Below are 22,902 nucleotides of genomic sequence, written 5' to 3' on the forward strand. Positions count from 1 at the left end.
TTTCAGGATTCCAGCAGTTTTCTGGTGTTGATTCGCCATCCGGAAGGCTCTCATTGGTTGCTCAGAAGACCCCCCACTGCTGCCCACACGCAGGACTTCTTCAAATTCAGCCACCGGACTCTGGATCTTCTCCCTTGCTACTCAAATTCATCTAAGAATTTGACGATGGTGAACTCTTCCCCAAGTTTCCTATTTTCCTAGTTTATTTTCAATTTTGGTTATATTTTGACTCACAAAGTTCATGTCAAGCTCTTCACCGCTAAATCTTAGAGAACTAGAGAGTTGAGTGAGGGACTCATGCATAGTGTCTAATCTTATTGTTAGCATTGGAATTCTTGTTGAAACCACTCATGTATGCAACGTAAGACTTAGTTGACTATTTAATGATCTCAACCTCTCGCATGTGTTTAGACCTAAGCTATTTTATCACCTTATTATTTTTATTTTTTCGTTTAACATCAAGAGGAAGCTTATAATTATTGTGCTTTAAAATTTAAGCGTGCAAACTTCCTTAATTCAATCATCAGTGCATGTTCGTTTTACATCAGTTATTTTTCTTGCAAAAATTAGGGGTTTTTCCTAATTTTTGCCTGCATCAACTTGGCTATATATATTCTAATATTGCATATAGTTCCGCAGGTGGTCAGGGATATGAACCAAGGATTTTAGGTTTAGATGTGGTTTTAGATGGAGTGAAATAATAAAATGGGGCTTTAAGAATATGCTTTATTTATCAGATTTATTTTCAAAGTTTCCCTAAACCCTACTAGTTGAGGTTTACGGCTCTTTTTTGTTGTGTAGAGGCATGCCTCATTTATTTTAAGCGTACACCTTATGGAGAATTTTTGCAATAAGTGCTGAGGCATGCCTCTTTTTATGCAATTTTAAATATTGTTCACAATATTCAAAGAAAAGAACGAAATGAACTTGACAAGGAATGTTCTTATCAATGCTAGAGTCATCATTTAGTTTTGCTAGGTTACGAGATGAAATCTATTGAGTATTACGACATCATTTGTCAGGTGCTTCTGTGTATTACCTTGGAGTGATATGACCCTTAAATATAAGTTGGCATGGTTGAAAAAGTCATGCTTTTTATGCATTGCTTTCTTCATAGGGCCTAGATAAGGGTATGTTGCATGAAACTTTAGCTCCACATGGCAATATGGTTCCGTATGAATTACAGCCTATGTGATCTTTTAGGTTGCAAAGGAACAATCTTAACTTGGGGTGTAAACTAGTCCGTTGGAGCTCAAGCTATCCTCGGATTGGAGTTCTAGCTCAAGCTCAAAATCACGAGTTTGAGTTGGCTCACAATCTAACTCATTTATTAGAACAGAGAGAAAATGAAATTTGATTTAAGTAACTATTGTAATAAAATAATAAAATAAGAGAAATTAGAAGAGAAATAATTAGAAATTACTTGATATAAGTAAGCTATAATTTTAAATATTTTAAATAATTTTATACTTGAGTTCTTTAATTATAATATAATTTAAGTGTGTCCTATGTTAACAATTTTAAATGAGTCAAGTCGGGATTGGTTAAAACTTTGGCTCATTAGCTTATCATTAGCTTATCGACCTTATTTCATGATTCATTTATTGAACTGAGCTCGAGCCGGAACTAGTCGGCTTGGCTTAGTTACACCCCACATAGCTACTAGGTATTTATATTTTATTAGTTGCTACTTAGTTAGCTCTGGTTTTGTAAATTGTGGGCGCAGGTGATGTTGGTGCTCTGGGCTGGTGGGACTTATTCATAAATTATGGGTAATTTTGATATTTTCTCTTCATCATGCTGATTGACATCATATTGCTGGCGTGAATTTACTGAGTACAATTTTTGCTCTTCAGAATTGCCGAATGCTTTGCTTTCCTTGTTTGTACCAAATGGTCTAATCCATTGATACATGGACGGGGGTATTTTCCAGAAACTAGTTCATCTTCTTCAACAATTCGATATCGTGATTGGAACAGTGGTTTGATGTTTTCTTCAATGGAAGATCAAGAGCAGGATAGGTTATGTGGCCTGCAAGATATAGGAGGCCATATTATGAAAATTCCAATTGTAGCTTTTCAGATTTTGTTGTGCATGAAACTAGAGGTATGTATTTTTCTCCTGTTCAGTTATGCATTCTCTCAATTAATATAACTCTGGAATTCAAATTATACATTTCAAAGGGACGCCTGTAATATAGTAGGTTTCATTGCAGATATGGAACATGAAAATACTTGTTTTTTGTTAGTTTTTTTTTTTAAATAAAAAAATGTTTTCCATCTAATTTAATGTTAAAAGTACACGCAATTATGAGCCTTTTAAAAATAACCTCCCAAGTAGAATTTGGATGTTGGTTATGATTTTCTGTGTTACAAATAGCCTTGGCTGCAAAAATGTGCTATGACTGAATTATCTATATACATAATTGAAGAATGAAGCTGGTCTTAATTTAAGCGGCTGATGGGGGTGGGCATGTGGTTGAGGTGGGGCAAGGAAGGTAAAGTTGGTTCCTCCTGATTGCCTTACTTAAACGACGTGATTGAGTTATGTAGGAAGACTGATGTAGAACGGGTAGGAGGATTGAATCCTAACGTTATTGAACTTAATGGAAGAGAAAGAAGTTTCTCTTACATTTGAAGGCGACAAAGATCAAAGGAAAATCTGAAATCAAATTTCAGAAATCAAATTTCAGATTTGGTTTGGAAATTAGGGAGCTATCGAGAGAGGATGCAAGCTCCAAACCTCTTCTCTTAAAATCTGAAAACAGTTTCAGATTTCCAATAAAAATCTGAGAGGAATTTTCAGATTCTAGTGGGCTAGGACGAAGAGAAATTGGAGGAGATGTCTAGCCTTAGTTGGGAATAGAAAGCTGAGAGTAAACTTCCCTTCACAGGTTCTGGACTAGAGAGCTTTTCTAGTGTAATTAGGAGAGAGGAGGGGCGGCAGAGCATGAGAGGAATTAGGGATTTAATTCCAACGGGGATAATATGAGTTGGGAAGGAATTAAATGAGGTGGGGACGTGGGGTTTTCAGCCAAATAAGAATTCTCAGATTTGGAAATAAATCAAAATAATCCCTTATAGGGGCCGGCGGCATGAGGTAATAGAGGAGCATTTAATGAGAGTATTTAAGGCTTCTTAATTTGGTTTAATGAGTTAGGAAAGTAATGAAATAAATCCAATTTGAATTTAAAATTCAAATTGATTTAAATTAAGTACTTTCCTAAAATAGGCGAACTAAATTAGGAAATAAATTATGAATTTCAAATTTAGATAATTTGAATTTCAAATTAAGTCCAAATGTCATTCACCCCAAATTAGGAAACTCAAGAAGGAAGAGGGAAGGGTGAGGCCGGCGGCTAGGGAGCCATGGCCGGCGGTTTGGAGGATTTTCGGGTGAGGGACCGACGACAAGGTGGAGATGGAGACGATGTGAAGTTAAAAGTAGGGAGAGGATTAATATGACTACGAGGAGCAATAAGAAGGAACAAAAACAGAGAAACAAAATATCAAAGATACAACCGCGAGCTCGGCCACATCCTGCGTCTGACAGGTACTACGTTGCCCTTCTCCAAGGGACTTCACTCCACGAGCCCGGACCCATCCTGCGGCTGGTGGAAACTCTGACTCCCTCCCATAGGGATTTCATTAACGTTCTTCCCAAACCCAAGTGCAAAACACAATTTTTTTTATTAATCATCCATCATCCTAATACAAGAGAAGGGACCTCTATATATAGGCCTCAAAAGAAATTAAAAGACACATTTGCCCCTTGGGCTTACATAAGACAAGAGGGTAAAAAGGGAAATTGCAAAACTAAATTAAAATACACTTAATAAACGAAAATAAAACAAAGTGATCTCAGTCGTCGATCTTCAGCTCCTCCTCAGATTTGCATGGATGGTTGGATGTCCGCATCAAAGACCCAACCAATAGCAATATCACATCCACAACAACAACAACAACATCAAGCCTTTATCCCACTACGTGGGGTCGGCTACATGAATCCTTTTTCTCCATTGTGTCCTATTAAAAGTCAAATTCTTGTTTAAATCTAATAAAGAAAGGTCATTCCTAATATTTTCTAACCAAGTCTTTTTAGGTCTACCCATACCTTTCTTAACATAAGTCAAATCTAATACCTCTACTCTCCTAACCGGTTCATCGCAAGGCCGCCGTTTTATGTGACCAAACCATCTAAGGCGACTTTCTCTAATCTTATCTTCTACTGGAGCTACTCCAACCTTTTCACGTATATGCTCATTTCGTATCCTATCTCTAAGGGTAAAGCCACTCATCCACCTGAGCATCCTCATCTCTGCCACACTTAACTTAGTATTATGCTTCTCTTTTAAAGGCCAACATTCGGCACCATAAAGCATTGCAGGCCGCACTACCATCTTATAGAATTTTCCCTTAAGTTTGAGGGGTACATTTCTATCACATAACAAGCCCGATGCATTCCTCCACTTCAACCATCCAACTTGAATTCTGCTGATAATATCCCCATCTATTTCACCATCACTCTGAACAATAGATCCAAGATATCTAAAACGTGTACTCTTATTAATGACTTGATCGCCCAAAGTCACAATCCCCTCACTAGGTCTATTACTACTAAAATTACACTCCATATATTCTGTTTTAGATCTACTCAAGCGAAAATCTTTAGACTCTAAGGTTGACCTCCATAATTCAAGTTTACCTTCAACTCCCTCTCTAGTCTTGTCAACAAAAAGAATATCATCAGCAAAAAGCATACACCAAGGTACATCCTCTTGCAAATGTCTAGTGAGAACATCCATGACTAAAGAAAAAAGATATGGGCTTAAGGCTGATCCTTGATGTAACCCAACCGAAATAGGGAAATACTTGGTCAATCCACCTTGTGTTTGAACACAAGCAATATCACATCCACAAATGTATTTAATTATTTAAGATCTAACATATATTTTCTCTCTTCTCAGGGCCAAGGGAAGTAACATTTTTATAAATTATATAAGGTTTGTGACAAAGTGGGAAAAATTGGCGAATTTGATGGAGGAAAATCAGAGAGCTAGGGAGAAGCATGAGATTGAGGAGATAGACAAATGAATTTCTCAAAAGCGAGGAAAAAAAAAACTGGTAAAGAGGAAGAACATAATTCTCAAAGGGAGACAAGAAACTCTAATTGCTATCATCATATCAATCCATTGAATTGATGTATTACAAAGCAGCCTATCATATTTATAGAAATTGGGGATCATCTGATAAAATAAAATTCAAACATAAACTTTCATAATAATTATTACAAAGGATAGTTTAAAGATAAAATTAACCAAATAAATAAAAAATCCTGATAAATTAAAAATGAAATTACTGACACAAATACTAAAATTTAATTGAAAAGTACTCTATTGAATTTTAATTGTTGGAAAAACTATAAGCCTTTAATTGTACTACAGAGCTTGTAAAATTCATCTAAAAGAAAATGAGGAATGAGAAATCTATTTTGAAGAAGAGATGGAGAATTGAAAATCCTTCTCAAAGAGTAAGAAATGATGGAGACAAATTATTCTTCTCCATAATATCGGCAAAAGACTCGTCATAGATCCTCAAAAAAATTAAAAAAATTATGGGTAAACATTTGGAAGCTTAGATGTCTTCATACATAGAATGAGGCTGACTTGAGGGAAATGTGAGTTGATTTAAACCGTCTTCTGTCTCTCTTTTTATTTATTTTGAATTTTTATATATTGTACTGGTTCTTCAATTCTTTTATTTAGTTATATTCATAAAAGCTAACTTTATTTTCTTAAGATTTGGCGGCTATTTATATAAAATTTTAGTTTAAATTAGGGGTGCAACTGAGTCAAGCCGACTCGCGAGTTGCTCGGTCTCGACTTGGTAACAGGCTCGACGAGTTGAGCTTATCGAGCTCGCGAGTCGAGCTTGAACACAATTTCGAGCTCGACGACTTATCGAGCTTGAGCTCGAACAGGCCTTGGACTCGACTCGTTGGCTTGACGAGCAGCTCGCGGAGCTGACTGGGCGGGAAATCCAAAACGACGGATGAGCTTGGGATGATGGATCTCGACGTTGGACGTGATGACAAACTCAGGATAGTGGATCTTGACGGCGGAGCCTCTGGACGACGATGGACGAGCTTGGGACGGTGGACGTGATGACAAGCTTAGGACGGTGGATATTGACGGCGGAGCCTCGGGAGACGACAAGCTCGAGACAATTGATCTCGACGGCATATGTGATGACAAGCTCGAGACTGAACTCTATTGCGGATCTCGACGATGACGGACCTCCGGACAACATTGGACGCGACGACTGAGCTCTATAGCGAAGCTCAGGACTGAGCTTGACGAGCTGCTCGACATGAGACTAGTCAAGCTCAAGCTCGAATTTTGAGCTCAGATTCTGAGCTCAACTCGAGTTCGAGCTCGAGCTAGAGTTCGGTGTTTGGCAGTTGAGCTTGACTCGAACATCCCCTGGCTCGAGCTCAACTTGTTTGCACCCCTAATCTCCATCGATATAAGTGTACATAATCATCTGCAGTAGTCTTAGGAATATATTGTGTAGGAAGCATTTGGCAGAGAATTGTTTGTAGACTTACAAGGAAGAGGTGGAAAGAGTAGAATCCAAGGAATTGTCAATAGACCCATGAAAGAAGATCAAATAAAAAACATTTATAATTGAATTATGTCAAATTTTGCTAGAATTTATAATTTATAGGCATTAATTCCAATGTGTTGCTCAATTTAAAAGGGCTCTATTTTAGATTCATTTCCTTAAAAGGTTCTTGGTAAAATCTTTTTGAGTTTAGATGAACTATGATCTTATCATCTGGCCTAAATTCGGCACCTCTCATTCATGTTTGTAATTATATACCTGTTATGAAATATTTTATTTCTAAAATATGATCCACGGTAAAAGTAGCATCATGCTTTCTTAGTAATCTTTGATAAACCCAAGACAGTTCATACAGACATACTTCTTGTATCGATATGGATATGATAAAAGTTTATACAACCCGGTATTATGTTTCATATCTTTAGCAAATTAGCATATCCTATATTGTGAAAAAATTCATGCTACATCTCTTTTTAAAATTGTCCAAAATTATCAATCCTTAATCATTATAATGATCAATATGGACATTTCCTAGGTCAATATGGATTAAAAGTGTATATAACCCTGTTATGTTTCATTCCTTTAGCAAATTAGCATATCCTATATTGTGAAAGACTTCATGCTACATCTCTTTTCTAAATTGTCCAAATTTATCTATCCTTAATCATTATAATGATCTTATCTTTATCAAAATGTCTGATGCAGCCTCCCACTTGTAATTTTAAAATAAAAAAAATTCTCAATGATGAATTAGGAATATAAAGATTATTGGTCTTAAATAAGTAGCAATCTTTAATTATATAGTATTTATTAAGCAAATGAAATTCATTATCTATGTCTTGATAACTCTCATTGAAATCCTTAGAAGTGGCATACTCATCTCTTGTATGATCAAAACTAATAACCTTAATTTGCATTATGTAGCGGACAAGAATTCAACTCTAAATGTTAGCAGGTTTGTAATTTAAAATTTGATCCAGTGCGGTGTTTTAGGACAACAGATAATTCTCATTTAGAATGTCAATGTCCTAATTTCTTTTGAGAAATTATGTAATTTAAAACTTTATTAGAACTCTTTGGGTAACCTATAATACCTCCTTCAAGGGTAACATATAATACCTACAATAGTGAACAGCTTGTATTGCATTGTATAATTTCTTATCATAGTTTATTTCTGTATAACCTCTTTTAGCTTCTCAATAATAAATGCAATAGGATGCCTAGGTCTTTTTAATTAACGGAGATTATTAGCCTAACTTAATTGAAGGATCATTGTCGACTGTCATGGATTGTATCGCCCCCAAGGGTCGTAATAGATTTGGGATGGATGATTTCATTTGGAGATAATTTTAACTTAACCTTAGCTAGCATAAGGCTTTGTGTTCTATCAAGTGCACTTAAGGATTCAACACTCAAGGGATTGATCCATTGGGAAACTGTTAAGCTCTAGCCTTAACTTTAATTTAGTTATGCCATTTTGTGGTGAATACTTGATCGGAAAGCCTTGGTTATAATTGTACTTTTATAGTTTTAATTTATAGCAAAAACACCTGTTTAGTGGACTTGTTGCCACATTCTTACTAGTATGAAACTCCTGAGAATGATCAGAGAGGTATAATTAATATGACATTGGTGTTTTTGAGTTAATTTTATCTTAGAATTGTCACTATCGTCAAACTATTAGACAAAATGGATGGGTGGTTGCTTTAAACTTTTAAGTGGTAGGTGTCGGTTGAAATTTTTTTATGTTTTGCAGTTTTTTTGTACTTCTATGGGAGTTTGGGCCCATAGTAAGTTTGTTTTTGAGTTTGGGGGCATTTTGATTATAATATCCCTTCTGATTAATATTTTCTGTCAAGACGCTTAACATTAGGGTATAATTATTTGCATCATTTGTATTTGAAAAACCAAAGCTTGTTTTTGAAAATGGACTTCTATTATGAGTTATGATGTGCAATTGCCACATCCTTCATATGAGTATTTGAATTAATTTTAACCTTGTTGACTCTGTTCTCTTTCTTGTAGAGAATTGAGTTTGAGAGTTAGAAATATAATTGTATTTTGTAAAGATGGTATTGAGAGATTTAAATTTGTTTGAAATAAGGAATTGAAAGCCTTACACAAATAAAAGACTTTCTTGTTTGTTTCACAGTTTACCTGATTGTAGACTGGTTCGATTGAGAGAAAATAAGGATTATAAAATCCACTTTTAATTGCTGTTGTAGTACTTTACCAATAGAAAGAAGACTAGTCAACTGCTTTCTTAGGGACACAGGATTAGAACTTGAAAGGTGGGACCTTCTACCTTGCCTTATAGGTAAGGTGACCCACTCAAGAGCATGTGTACATGTCATGTTTGAGTTTGAATTTTAAATTAATTATATGTTTTTCAAAATATTTATACGCTTCTTAGAACGAGGAAAATTGTGGTTCAACTCGCTTTTAGTCCACTGGATATATTGATCTTTAGATTAGACACTGACACACTTTATTGGAGCACACACGAACAATTTAAAATTGGCAATTTGATATATTGTAGAGGATATGCACTGAATTTTTATATGCTTGCATAACTTCCAAGGCAGTTTATTAGGTATAATCTTGCATCATGATGCATGTAGAAAACTTGAAGTTACTCGAATTTGGTTGTTTGTGTGAATATTTAGTTAGCAAGATGTGGACAATATTTTATTTTAATCTTTAAAAATATTGCATCCTATCATTTGCATGTCTATGTTGCGAATCTAATTGGGATTTTGATAAAATAGAAATATTATGTGTTTCAAGGCACAATAATTTTGTCAATATATAATTTGTATTATTGTGTAGTGGCCCCATGGGAAATCATTTTTCCTCTAATAAATAAGAGGGATTGATTGGCTTATTTCGCAATTCAAGTTCTCGTTCAATTTATGGTTTTGAGAATTTAGTAGACTAGAGGTTCTATTTGCGTTCGTTGGTAACTTTTTGAGTTTGCTACAAGTCCCCTGTAAGTCCTAGTTTAGTCCAATTCCATGCTCAATCCTATTCTTAATTTCTTATATATGATTTTGTAATTTAATGTTTTACTCATTTTCATGTATTTTTGTTTCATTTCATTTTGTTAGTCTTATCAATGTAAATTTTGCTAGCCTCTCGACCCTTGCAAAGTGAACATTTATGAGGGCTACGCCTGCCCACTATGTCAAGAAAACATGTATAATCAATATTCTAAGTTACTATTAGTGTGCTCTTCAAAACCCACCATGCTAAGAAAGATGTGCAAGGGGTACTTGTAGGAGAAATTTGCAACACACTATTTTTCATATCATGTCAAGAAAACGTGCATAGGGTTTATTCGCTATGTTGTGAATGTTATCTATACATTTCCTTCGCTATACTAAGAAAAAATGAGCATATGCTCTACTTGTCAGCCAAACATATCCCAGTTTGGATCATATGAGTTTTGATGGTTGCAGTTTTATACCTGGGCATAATGTTGATGACAACAATTGCCACTAGTCAACAAGGTTGATGCGATGATTGAATGCACACTTTTTTTCCTTTTTTTGGGTATCTTCTCTCTTTATTTTTTTACTTTTTTTTTTCTTCCTTTTGTTTTCTCTCTCTTTTTAAAAGAGAAAGAGAGAGAGAATGAGAAATGGGTTGAGAAAGTGCATATAGAATGGATAGAGATAGGAAGAGAGATTATTAAATAGATGGAGAGTGATAGTGAGTGAGAGAGAGAGAGAGTGTGTGTGTGATGTTGCTAGATTTAGGTAGGAGCTTATTTGCTTTGGTACTTCGATGATGTAAGAAGTAGGGAGCTTGGATCACTATTATTTAGTTGGCGTGTGTTGCAAGCTTTGTGATCAACAAGTGCACAAGGGATGGGGATTTGGTGGAGATGCTGAAGGTTGGGAAATTTAGCTATTTTAGCTATTTGTGATGAGTTCGATGGTGTGCGTCAGTGAAAGGAAAGATGAGGACTGAACATGTTTAACTTAAACTCGCAAGCCTCAAATACTCCTCTTCTCCTTCAGGCATCGTTGGTTCAATGACTTTATTGGTGAGTCCCTTTATCGTAATTTCCTTTGCTATTTTTGGCCACGGGTTTTAGGAATTTTGTAAAGAGGGAGTGGGAGAGGACGAGAGTGCGAGTGATGAGGACATCGAAGATCAACGGCTACGATCGTGTTTACTTATCTTGATGTATTTTATTTGTTATTTGTACTTTTCCTTTTCTACCCTCACTTGAGGGTTTTGTCTTATGTGGCCCTAGGGGCAATTATGTCTTTTATTTTTCCTTCATGTAATTGGCTATTTAAGCCTTCCCCTTCCTCTTGGAAAGGATAATGATTATTGATAATGAAAAGTTTCATGTTTTTGTTGATCTCTTAGTGAGTTCATGATGGGAGAAGCCCGATGAGGGTAATTCGCAATACCCGCCAATCTTTGGAAGAGTTCGAGGTTCGCGGTTCTTACGATCTCTTTGTGAGTTCGTTAGTTATCTCTATTTTTCTCGTATATTCTTGTTCTTCTCTTTTCTCCCCTCTTCATCCACAAAGTATTCCCCTAGCTCCATTGCCGCCGCCCCTTGGAGTCCACTCGCCGGCCACCCTCACGGCTCCGGCCGGCCACTTTGCTGGCAACCTCCCCAATCGTCCACTCCTCCCTCCCGCATGCTCCAAATTTGAAATTTGAATTTCGAATTTCGAATTCTTTCCTATTTTGGAAATCCAATTTAGGAAAGTTTTATTTGATAAATTCCAATTTCAAATTAAAGTAAATTGGAGTTCTCATAACTTACCCCCACGTCATCACCCACCTTGTTCTTCAAATTTCGAAAATTCAAATTTGAATAAATTCCAAAATTTCCATAATTGCCAAAGTCCAAATAAGGAAAGAATTGGATTAAATCCAATTCAAATTTCATGGCATGTGGAGTTACTAATTCTCATCCTAGGTGGCATCCTCCTAATCGGAAATTGATTTATTCACACTAATCTCCCTCCTCTCCTCTCTACATGCCGCCGGCCTCATCAAGGGGGAAATCCATTTAATGCTAGTTTAATGCCATCAATGCCTTGATCCAAAATTCAAATTTCAAAATAACCCCCCTTAATTTCATTCATAATCTGAAATTAATTTCAGATTATGAAATGAAACTCCCATTCCCCTCTCTTGAAACCGCCGGCCTCCCCCCAATTGAGCTCCCCATTAATTCCCCACTTAAGGCCTTAACTCCATTTGATTTGAATTTCAAATTCAAATCAATTCCCTCCTAAACGAATCAAAATCGGAAATTAATTTCAGATTTTGATTAAGTCATTCAATCATCCTCACTTAACCTAATCCTCTCAATCTCTCCTAGCCGAACTAAGCCAACCAGCAGCCCTCACGGCTCCCAAACCTAGCTGCCTCTCTTCAGGCTCCTTTACGATTTTCCCCTCTCCCCCAAATGTCTATTTGCTGTCCTGCACTAGAGGAAGGTTGAAACTATTGTTCTGAAGCCCCTTGCACCAAATTTCTTACCTTTGGAGAGCTCCTAACTGCTGTACAAAGATTACGGCAACAAGACCTTGCTGTCCTGCAGACCAGACAGGTTTCCAAAGTCAAACCAACTGTTGTCCACGTTTGTGAGGAAAGTTAATCTTGGCGAAGTGCAAGGAGGTTCGTGGTTGCTGCCCTCTTCATTCCCAACTACCATACTACCTTGCCGGAGCGCGTATCTCTCTTGCCTTTGGGTAAAATCAACACTCGACTCTCTATCTTCATAGTTGCATCCTTGAATGTGAATTTATTATCTTCATGAAGATCATGCCAATTATTCGCCGCTAGAACCTAGTAATAGGAAGAGTTGTGTGAGGGACCTTTCATAGACTAATCTTAGTGTTAGTATTGGAATTTATTGTTGGAACGATCCATGTATGCAATGTCAGATTAAGTTGGCTATCGTTTTGAACTTAACTTTTATTCATGTAATTTAACTTAAGCTAAGTGCCTTTTAATATTTATCTTATCGTTCAATTCCGCATAAGAACTTGCCTATTATGGCCTCTAAATCTAAGCGTGCAAACTTTCATTAAGAAAATCATTTTCGCATGGGATTGTTTCACATCAGCGAGGGAGGTTGAGGATTGAAGTGAAGCTCACAGCGGTTGAGAGGTGAGTAGGATTTAGTGCTTAGGAGGTTTGGCATTGGGTGGAGGGGAAGGTGGGGACGGTGGTGCAAGGAGTGTGCAAACTTTGATGCGGGCTGGCTAAGGAACGATTGATAAGAGAGATAACAAATGAGCATCTTCTTTGTTTTAATCTTGCAATATTTTATTATTATTTTTTAAATGACTTGACATGATAATGGTGTTTGCATATATGGGCATGGGATTAACCCTAATAATTAATCGTACTTTCAAGTGACTTGTTGATGCACCTAAAGCTTTGATATCAACTTGATGCAAGATGACTTTGGGTTAGGATTTCTTAATGCAACTATTATGAGGAGTTGTATGCTCTCATGCAAAGGCATTCGAGGATTCATAGATCACAAGTAATCAATTAATTCAATAATTTTCTTTTTTAAATGAAAAAAAAAACCTTGTATTCAATATCATTTGATAATGAATTGATTTAAAAAAAAAAATTGATAAAAAATTATCCATAAATTTCATCTATAAAATGGAAACAATTAAATTATGTGAGCAAATCTAATTATTTTCCATCATTCAGATTTCAATGTGCTACTTTTGTTCAAAATCAAGAATAATAAATTACGTAGAAATCTAGCATTCAACTTATATTGGCAATATTGAAAACTAGAAAAGAAAATTATGTTTAAACCACAAGTTATAATTACATTCTTTGAACCACTATTGTCTTGAAAACCTGGGGCTAGTAGAACAGTATTAGTTTCACTTTAAGTTTTAATTTATTTCATTGAAAAAATATTCCTTATTTAGATTGAAATCTCCAAACTCAGTTGACATCAGCGCAAACTACCATTTAAATTTCCAAAATCCTATGAAAACATGGCAGCTGCGCGCAAGAATCACCGCCACTATAATTACTACAATAGCCATATATTGCTGTTACAGTAACACACTACAACTCTATGGCTACGTTATCAGTATATCTCATGTCACTGCTTGCAGAGTACCGTTTGTCAGCTTTTCATTTTGTTTTTTCTTCTTGATTAATTCCAAATTCCACATCAGGCTATTTTAGAGAATGCCAAAATCTACTGCCTCAGAAATTTCCGCATCAACAGCTTGTAGACCAAAATAGGCTAGATGTGGTATTTTTATAATTACTTGTTGGAATTTGCAATATATTTTCATATAGAAAGGAGTTATAATTTAATTGGAAACTGTTTTTTTTCCAGGTTATATGCTTGATTATAATGAATTGTGGAGGAATTCCTTACATATGCATGATATTTTTTATTTCACCCCACCTTCAATTCTGAATCTAGCATTTACATATCAACATAGAACGATTTTATAATACATGAATGGTTACACAACTCCTGAACGCAAATTATACCATTCAGGGAACACCACCATCAACTAAAGAGATGCCAATTTTAGCTCTCTTCTCTCCACTTTTTCTTCTGCAAGGGGCTGGTGTCTTGTTTGCCATATCAAAGTTGGTGGAGAAGCTTGTTCTTCTTTTTCGCAGTGGATCACTGAATGGGCGGTATGTCACAATCTCATCGAGAGCTCAAGACTGCTTTGCTTTCCTACATCATGGCTCAAGGTAGTGTTTCACGTTTTTTGTTAATGAATTGTTAGATTACTATATTTCCTATTGGTAACATACATACAAGTTTGCATTTATGTATTTAAAAAATTGATTACTTATAAAAGTATGATATCCTTGTTCCTCTGCTTGTATGTCATATTCTTGCAATTATAATCTAGATTGCTCGGATGGTGGTCCATTGATGAAGGAAGCAAAGAAGAACAAGCACGGCTTTATCATGCTGAAACAATTGGGTATGTATAATGAAATTGTACTCATGATTTTGTGATTTTTTATAGATGAGAACCCTTTTCATATTTTATTGTGATTGGGATTCCTTTTGAAAAAGAATTGGGCATATCCTGGCCATAATGTTTAAGATACTTTTAAAATCTTTGAAGTTATTTAAGATGAGTGAAATATTAGAGTTGATTGATTATCTATTTCACTTATCTCAAAATAATTTAAGGGTTTTAAATTCTATCATGATCAAATTTTGAACGGTATATCTTCAACTAGATTTTTTTTTTCATTCCTTTTTATTAATAATTTAATTGCAGGAAACTGCTTCTTATCCACGTATTGTGACTTCTGTCATGCATTATGTATTGCTTTATTTTTTTTTTCGATGAAAGTTACATGATGTATTACTTTGGTGCTTGATTTTACTGCGTGCGGCTGAGATTTTTTTTCTGCCAAATTATCTTTGTTGTTGCATGATTATCTGCAATTATGGATAGGAAACTAAGCACCTTGGCTATGAGTTTCATAAAGAATGATTTCATAGTGATAAAATTTAAATACCGTTTATCTTGGATGGATAGTACCATTAGTCGTTTTATTGATATTGAAACTATCATGGCTTACGTCTAAACTATACTGAAACTGCTCATCTTTAGGAAGCTTTGAATGAAGCCATTTATCCGTAGTCGTTGTCTACTGACTAATGACGACTCGTCTCCCCTGATCAATGACGGGCTGAATTGAAGTGTGTGTTTGATCTGGAAGGGTATTTTGGATCTTTGGGTTTGTGTTTGATGTTATGGTGCACAGACACGGACACACGGCGACATGGATGCGACACAACACTGATACGGGACACATCAATTATTAAAAATATAGAACACGTCGTTGTAATTTTTATTCCTTAAAAATAGTGTATAGAAATTGAGTTAGCAGAATATTAAAAATAATTGGAAAATAATAAATTATTAATTTATTTAACTAGGATTTGTGTTTAAAATTATTAATATTAGGACGTCAAGAGTTGGACATTGATGTCGTGTTTCAAACATCAAGAGGGAAGACGACATTGCTAAAAAGAGTCGAGCATCAAGTGTCGTTGTCGAGATATTGTCGATCATCTATGTTCAGATATGTTGGTCAAAGATAAGATTTTGAGACAACACGGGTTAAGATTGTGAGGATAGAAATTGCTAGCATCAAATTTTGATTTTCAAATGGTTTTGAAACATTGATGTTGTGACGACGTTGGTCGTTGATGACATCGGTTGTTGCTGTGAAACCCTGGCTGTAATCTATAGATAGAAATGAAAATGATATGTTCAAGGAATGAGGTATTGAGCAAGGGCAATTGATTTGGGGCTATTGAGAGGAGACAAAAAAATTAAGTTTTTATTTTTTAATAAATGAAAATTTGAGGAAGCTAATATTATGTGGGAAAAAGAAGTTAGTAATATTAAGAATATTGCAAAAGATGTGCTTGAAGTAAAGGGAAATCAAAATGTGTAAGAAAAGATAAAAAATAAGAATATATAAAAATTGATTTAGATGTATAATTAAAAAAGATGTAAAGAGGGTCCATACGGAGTCTAAGAAAATAATATGTGATGCAAAAATTTTAACTTTTAATGATTTATAAAATAGATTATATACTAAGGAGGACGAAATATATATATATATTAACAAAGATATAAATTAGTAAGGATTTAATTCAAGTGATATTTATGAACGAAGAAGATAAAAATTGCTTTTATTAGAAGAGGATATTCAACAAAGATGGATGAGATATTTTTCTAAACTTTTTAATGAAGATTATGAGAATGCGATTAACTTTGGTGACCTTAGCAGCCTAAATGAAAATAAAGATTTTTGTTTTTATCAGCATATTAGTAAAAATGAGGTTAGAGAGGTTTTAAAGAAAATGAAGTATGAAAAAGCTGTTGTACCTGATGATATTCTAATAGATGTGTGGAAATGCTTAGGAGATGAAGGAATTTCTTGGCTTACTAAACTTTTAATATTATTTTGAAGACTAAAAAGATGCCAGATTTGTGGAGAATTAGTGTGTTGATTCCTATTTTTAAGAATAAAGGTGATGCACAAGATTGTGCAAGTTATAGAGGAATTAATTTGTATCATACTTTAAAACTATGAGAGAGAGTTATGGAGCATAGGTTGCGGTGTAATACTAATGTTTCTTAAAATCATTTTGGTTTCATGCTGGGTAGGTCTACTATGGAAGCCATACATTTATTGAGAGGTTTGATGGAGAATTGTAGAGAATAAGGAGGATCTACATATGATATTTATTGATTTAGAAAAAGCATATGATAAAGTTCCAAGAGAAGTGCTATGGAGAGTTTTAGAAAATAAAGGGGTTAATAATGCTTTTATTCAAGTCATTAAGGATATGTATGTAGGAGCTGTTACTTGTGTTTAAACACAAGATTTTTTGACCAAGTATTTACCAATTTCAGTTGGATTACATCAGGGATCGGCCTTAAACCCATATCTTTTTGTTTTAGGTCTCGTTTGAGAGGGCGTTTTTTTACTTTTATGTCTAGAAATGGAAAAATTATTTTTTGGTCGCTGTTTGGATGGGACGCTTCTATAGAAATGCTTTTTAAGGAACTTTATTTTTCTATTATTTTGAGAAGCTTTTTGATATTTGCTTCTCCGTTAGAAAACTCAATTCCTTTAACCAATGTTTCAAAAATTACCTTTTTCAAAAGGTACCAAATAACCAAACGAAGCCGTAGTCTTGGATGTTCTCACTAGACATTTGCAAGAGGTTGTACCCTGGTGTATGCTTTTTGCTGATGATATTCTTCTTGTTGATAAGACTAGAGAGGGAGTTGAATGTAAACTTGAATTATGGAGGTCAACCTTAGATTGTAAAGGCTTTCGTTTGAGTATAGCTAAAATTGAATATATGGAGTATAATTTTAGTAATAATAGATCTAGTGGAGGGATTGTGAATTTGGGTGATCAAGTTATTAATAATAGTACACGCTTTTGATATCTTGGATCTATTGTTCAGAGTGATGGTGAAATAGTTGGGGATATTATTAGTAGAATTCAAGTTCGATGGTTGAAGTGGAGGAATGCATCGAGCTTGTTGTGTGATAGACATAACCCTCTCAAACTTAAGGGAAAATTCTATAAGATGGTGGTTAGACCTGCAATCCTTTATGGTGCAGAATGTTGGCCATTAAAAGAGAGCATAATATTAAGTTAAGTGTTGCAGACATGGTTTAAAATTGCCAATCAAAGTGATGTAGGACTACAATGCTTGCAATGAATTTATGAAGAGTTTGCAAACTTATTGATTAGAGAAATAACAAAATAGGCATATTAGCAGATAAAACGAAGAATCAAAACGTAAGAGCAGTTACTGTCATTTAGGCTAAATTGCACATAAAGAGATTTAAACCATCAAAATAATGTCGGAAAATAACATCATGCAAACGTTGTAGTTTTCAACGACAAAAATCCCTAGTCTAACAATGAGATTAGTAAGCAATTGAATGCGCTCAAATCCTTATGTTTACTAAGCTTGGTAGTAGGTAGATGCGACCTTCGAGATTACAATCAATATCACAAAGAAAAGATTAGACTTAGAAAATACAAGAAAGGTAGTGATTAGGAAACCTTCGTCAAGGATTGGTTACAATCCTCCACTCGACAGTCTCCAATTGGTTTTCGATTGCTTCCACCAAGGTATCCAAGATACGCTCTATGTAGCCTTCTACCGTTTGGTCGATCCTCGGGTTGACGTCGAAGAATGTTGAATGGAGAATGTGCACAAAGCCGTGTTCATCGTAAGCAAGTCCGTAATCAGTGTCGGGGTCAGCCATTCATGGATGCTAAATGATGATCTCCTCCAAGGGGTGCTAGTAATCTCGAACTTTGTTGAAGAGAAAGAAGTTTCTCTTCACCTTGAAGTGAGATGACAAGTTGTGGCCGGCCAAGGGAAGAGGGTTAGGGACGAGTAGTAGGTTAAGTAGGGAAGACAAGTGAAAAATATGAAATAAATTTCATATTTTCAATTGGAGGGAATAGGAATTAATTTGAACTCTAATTCCAATAGGGGAAGCTTTAATTTGAGAAAGAAATCAAGAGGTGGGGGCATGGGGGGTTTCAGCCAAGCACGAGAATGGGGGCAAGTGTCTAGATGCAATGTATTTGGAATTATGAATTTAATTTAATCAATCCATCATGAGTTGATTGATTGATTTAAATTAGGATCCTTTAAAAAAAAGGATTAAGAGGAAATAGGAAAGATTTGAAATCTAGATTGGATTTAATTTCAATTTCAAATACTTTCCAAAAAGCAAGTGGAATTAAATAAGGAAGGGTGGGGGAGTTTGGAAATAAATCCAATTGGATTTATTGAAGGGGGGGTCGGCGGCATCAAAAGGTTGGGAGGGGATTTGGGGAGTGTGATTGGGGGCTTCCTATTTGGGGCTTAGGAATTAGGAAAGATTTAAATTAATTCCAATTTAAATTTGAAATTCAAATAGGGTTAATTTAGAAACTTTCCTAAAATAGATTTAATAATTTAATAAAGATTTTAAATTTCAAATTGATTAAATTTGAATTCAAAATCTGTCACAATCATACCAATTCAAATTAGGCAATGGAAATCAAAGAGGAAAGGAGGGTAGGGCCGGCGGGTGGAGGGGATTCGGGTAAGGGGGCCGGCGGCTAGTTGGGATGTTTGTGGAGCTCGGTCGGGAAGAGGAGATGGCTTGGGGAGGGAGAAGTGTTTGGATGCAATGATGGCCAGTGGTGGTGGTGAGAGGGGCAAGGAAAGAGATAGGGAAGAAAACCACGAACCCGACTCGTCTAGGTTGGTGGGTACTACGCAACTTTACCTCTCCTAAGGATTTCACTCCAACTCTCAAGCTCTCATGAGAAGCCAAACAAGAGAAACAAAAATTTTACTTAATCATTCATTAACTTTGAAAGAGAAACATGGGGCTATAAATAGCCTCGTACATAAGATTCAAAATAGAAAAGACGACAATGCCCTCAGGGCTTACATATGACATCCCTTACTAAAAGGGTACAACGGCAAATTAAATAAAACAAATACAACGATAACATAAATAAGAAAATACATAAAATAAATCAAAAGTACAATGACTCAATCGTGGCCGGAAATCGGCGGCCACGCCTTTGATAAACCTTCCATGATCTGATGTCCCCATCACAAAGGCACGCCTCAGCGCATTCTATTCCCGCTGCGTAGTAAGTTCCGTGCTTAAGCGGCTTTGTTCATTAACGTTCACTATACGTTCTTCTTGTTGTTGGATCGGAAGTAACGACGGCAGTTTGTTCGCTGCAGAGGCTTGTGTTGTGACTAGCTCTTTGTTTTTTTTTCCACTGCAGAGGCTTTTTTTTTTTTTTCCTGCTAGGCTTGTAATGTTGGATTGGTAGTAACGACGTTCTTCTTGTGAATAACACTGTTTGCTCTTCGTGTTATTTGATCAAGTGATATACTTTAAGCATTTTGGGAGAGGTTATGAAGCGTCAAGTTTGCTTTCTAATGAATCTTTTTATTTTTATTTTTTATGTTTTGGTTATTGACATGAAAGGCTAAGTGCGTATATGTTCTGAAATTATTCTAACTCAACAATATTATTGTATTTTGATAGCAAATTGACCTGAAAATAATGCTGAAGGAATGAAGTAAAACTGGTAGGATTTCTTAGGGTTTTTGAAAAAGCTTCTAAATATCTTCTTAGTTTTATTGCATTCAATTCTTTGTTTTATTGCATTCAATTATTTCCTAGTTTTATTGCATTCAATTCTTCGGTTCTTCCTTGGTTTTTCTTCAACGTTATCCTATTATGTTCACTGAATTGAGTGAATTCATCCTATAATAACAAGAAAATTTATTGTTTTTAGTAAAACAGAGAATGAAAATAACACCTTGGCTCTTGTCTCCTTCCATTTCTTCTTATGCTGAACAGTTGTGAGCACAAACTTATTAAATATTTTTTAACTGTTGAAGGGATTGTTTACATATACATATACATTACTCTCTTTTATACATATTCATTCCTCTCTTTCAAAAAAATCTTTTATACATCAGCTTCCTATTGCAATGTCTTTTCACTTTTTGAGCGACATTTACTATTGGAGTTGTGTAGCTTCAATATGCTTTGAATATGATTGCAATGTCTTCTAAAGACATGAAAATGAAAACTGTGTTAATCGATATCCCAACCAAATTATGCATGTATACTGCATCTTCAATATGCTTTGAATAGGATTATATGCCTGTCGAGGACATATGAGAGTGATATTTATAGATGAGAAAAGAAAAAAAAATATAAAAATTCTTATCTTCTTGGACAATTTAGATATTTACAATATGTTTATTGTGCTGATCGCCAATGCATTCATGCGCTAATTGTGTGAGACTTTCAATATTTTATGAAAAGATTGAATATTATGTTGTAGGGTTTCGTAAGGGATGGTTAGAAGTAGAGATAAAGCTGCATTGAGTAATAAGAAGGATCCGACATGGAAATATAACGCTCAAGTGGAAATTTATTCTATAATTATTAATCACAGGCTTAAAAGTTTAATCATGTGATGCTTCTATAATTATTAATCAAGAATTAAGCCGTTGAATCTAAATGTAAATTTATTCTATAATTATTAATCACAGGCTTAAAAGTTTAATCATGTGATGCTTCCTACAGGTATAATACTTTTCAGGGCTATCCACCCGAGGTGGTGAAGAAAATGCCAAAGAAAGATCTTGCAGAAGAGGTATGCTATTTTTATTTATTGCGTTATTTTAATGAGTCCTTTATAATATCCTATTTTGTTAAGACCTCATATCTAATATCTTTTTTATCATAATATATTGTTAAATATTTAAAATGCATTTTGAGCATTTTGTTGGTCTGTAGGTCTGGAGACTACAAGCAGCTTTGGGTGAACAATCTGAGATCACTAAGTACAGCCAACAGGAGTATGAAAGGCTTCAAAATGTATCATCTTTAACCTACCAATTAGTTGACATGCTAGCAAATGATTGTCACTCACCATATTTGTTAGTTATATTTACTTAATAGGATTTATTACTATTGTTGTTGCTCAAACCAACTTTTTTTTTCTTTTTACATTTTAAAAATTGGATCTTTTTAAAATTTCTCCCCTAAATAGCAATTACGGTTTCGTTTGGGATGATTTTCTTACTGCTTCTTAAAGCAGTTTTTAGTACAAAAAGCAATAAGACAGCCATCTCAAACAAAGCCTACATTTGTATTATAGATGGATTGCACTCATCTAATTATTTCATATATATAAAGCGTATGCGACAAATAGGAGATATATCGGCAATATAGTTATTGGAAGATTTGCATACATACCTTTTTATTTCATTGCTATTTACATATCTAACATCTAAAATATTAATATTACATATGCCATTGAGGAGAGAATGCCTGTTTATGATGTATGAGTTCTTTAATATATAGAAAAAAAAATGTTATAAATGATAATTGTAAATAATTATAGGCGACTTCTGTGTGCATTTGAATGCGCGTGATTTTTGATGCGGTATTCTTGTGAATATAATTCTGTGCTGAAAAAAAAAATGTAAATAATGTTAAGTTTTCATTTTTAAGATAATCCCTTTTATATCTTGTTACCAACAAATTTAAATTAAAATATATTTAGGGATCATTTAGTTTCTTGCAGACGGAAATAATATTTGCAAAAATATATTTAGGGACTATTTTTTTTTTCAATTTATTTGAATTTTTAAAGCCTTTCAACGTCATTATTTCGTTATCGATTGAGCTTTCTGTGTAATATTACTTCGTTTGAAGGGTGTTTTAAATTTATATTTTCATATTATTGTAAATGTTGAAAATCAGAATTACGTGGCAATTTTTGTAAGTTTAGATTTCAGTAATTAATAAGAAAGTAAATTAATAAAATCTCGATTATTTATCAAAAAAACCATCATTAAAAACTAAAAACACTTAACTAATAACTTTAATCGTTTAAAATAGACATAAAGTGGCCATCTTAAATTGTAAATTTACTTATTTTTTAAGTTTAATATTTATTAAAAATATCAAAAAGTTTAGAGTTATATTTAATTTAAAAGCCTAATTTTTACCGTATAAAATAATGCATAAAAAATTTCAAAAATTCAACAATACTAAATTCAAATATTATTCACCGAATCATTAAAATCAGTTAACCAATTGAAATATACAAGAAGCATTTGAAAGATTAAGTTTTTAAGATATACTATATTGAACTGCAGGACTAAATATTGTAATGA

At 34.5% G+C, this 22,902-nt stretch overlaps 1 protein-coding gene across 1 annotated transcript in view; it reads left to right on the plus strand.

Annotated features, from left to right (window-relative positions):
- Nucleotides 1-21,676, plus strand: part of LOC110101609 — a 39,437-nt gene extending 17,761 nt beyond the window's left edge. The window contains exons 7-12 of the mRNA XM_020829575.1: nucleotides 1,727-1,772; nucleotides 1,857-2,106; nucleotides 14,152-14,357; nucleotides 14,522-14,596; nucleotides 21,302-21,371; nucleotides 21,515-21,676. Coding sequence (XP_020685234.1) covers nucleotides 1,727-1,772; nucleotides 1,857-2,106; nucleotides 14,152-14,357; nucleotides 14,522-14,596; nucleotides 21,302-21,371; nucleotides 21,515-21,676 — 809 coding nt within the window. The remainder of the gene's footprint in view (nucleotides 1-1,726; nucleotides 1,773-1,856; nucleotides 2,107-14,151; nucleotides 14,358-14,521; nucleotides 14,597-21,301; nucleotides 21,372-21,514) is intronic.
- The last annotated feature ends 1,226 nt before the right edge of the window (nucleotides 21,677-22,902 follow it).

Source organism: Dendrobium catenatum, unplaced genomic scaffold (assembly GCF_001605985.2).
Source record: "Dendrobium catenatum unplaced genomic scaffold, ASM160598v2 fragScaff_scaffold_1209, whole genome shotgun sequence".
Classification (NCBI taxonomy): domain Eukaryota; kingdom Viridiplantae; phylum Streptophyta; class Magnoliopsida; order Asparagales; family Orchidaceae; genus Dendrobium; species Dendrobium catenatum.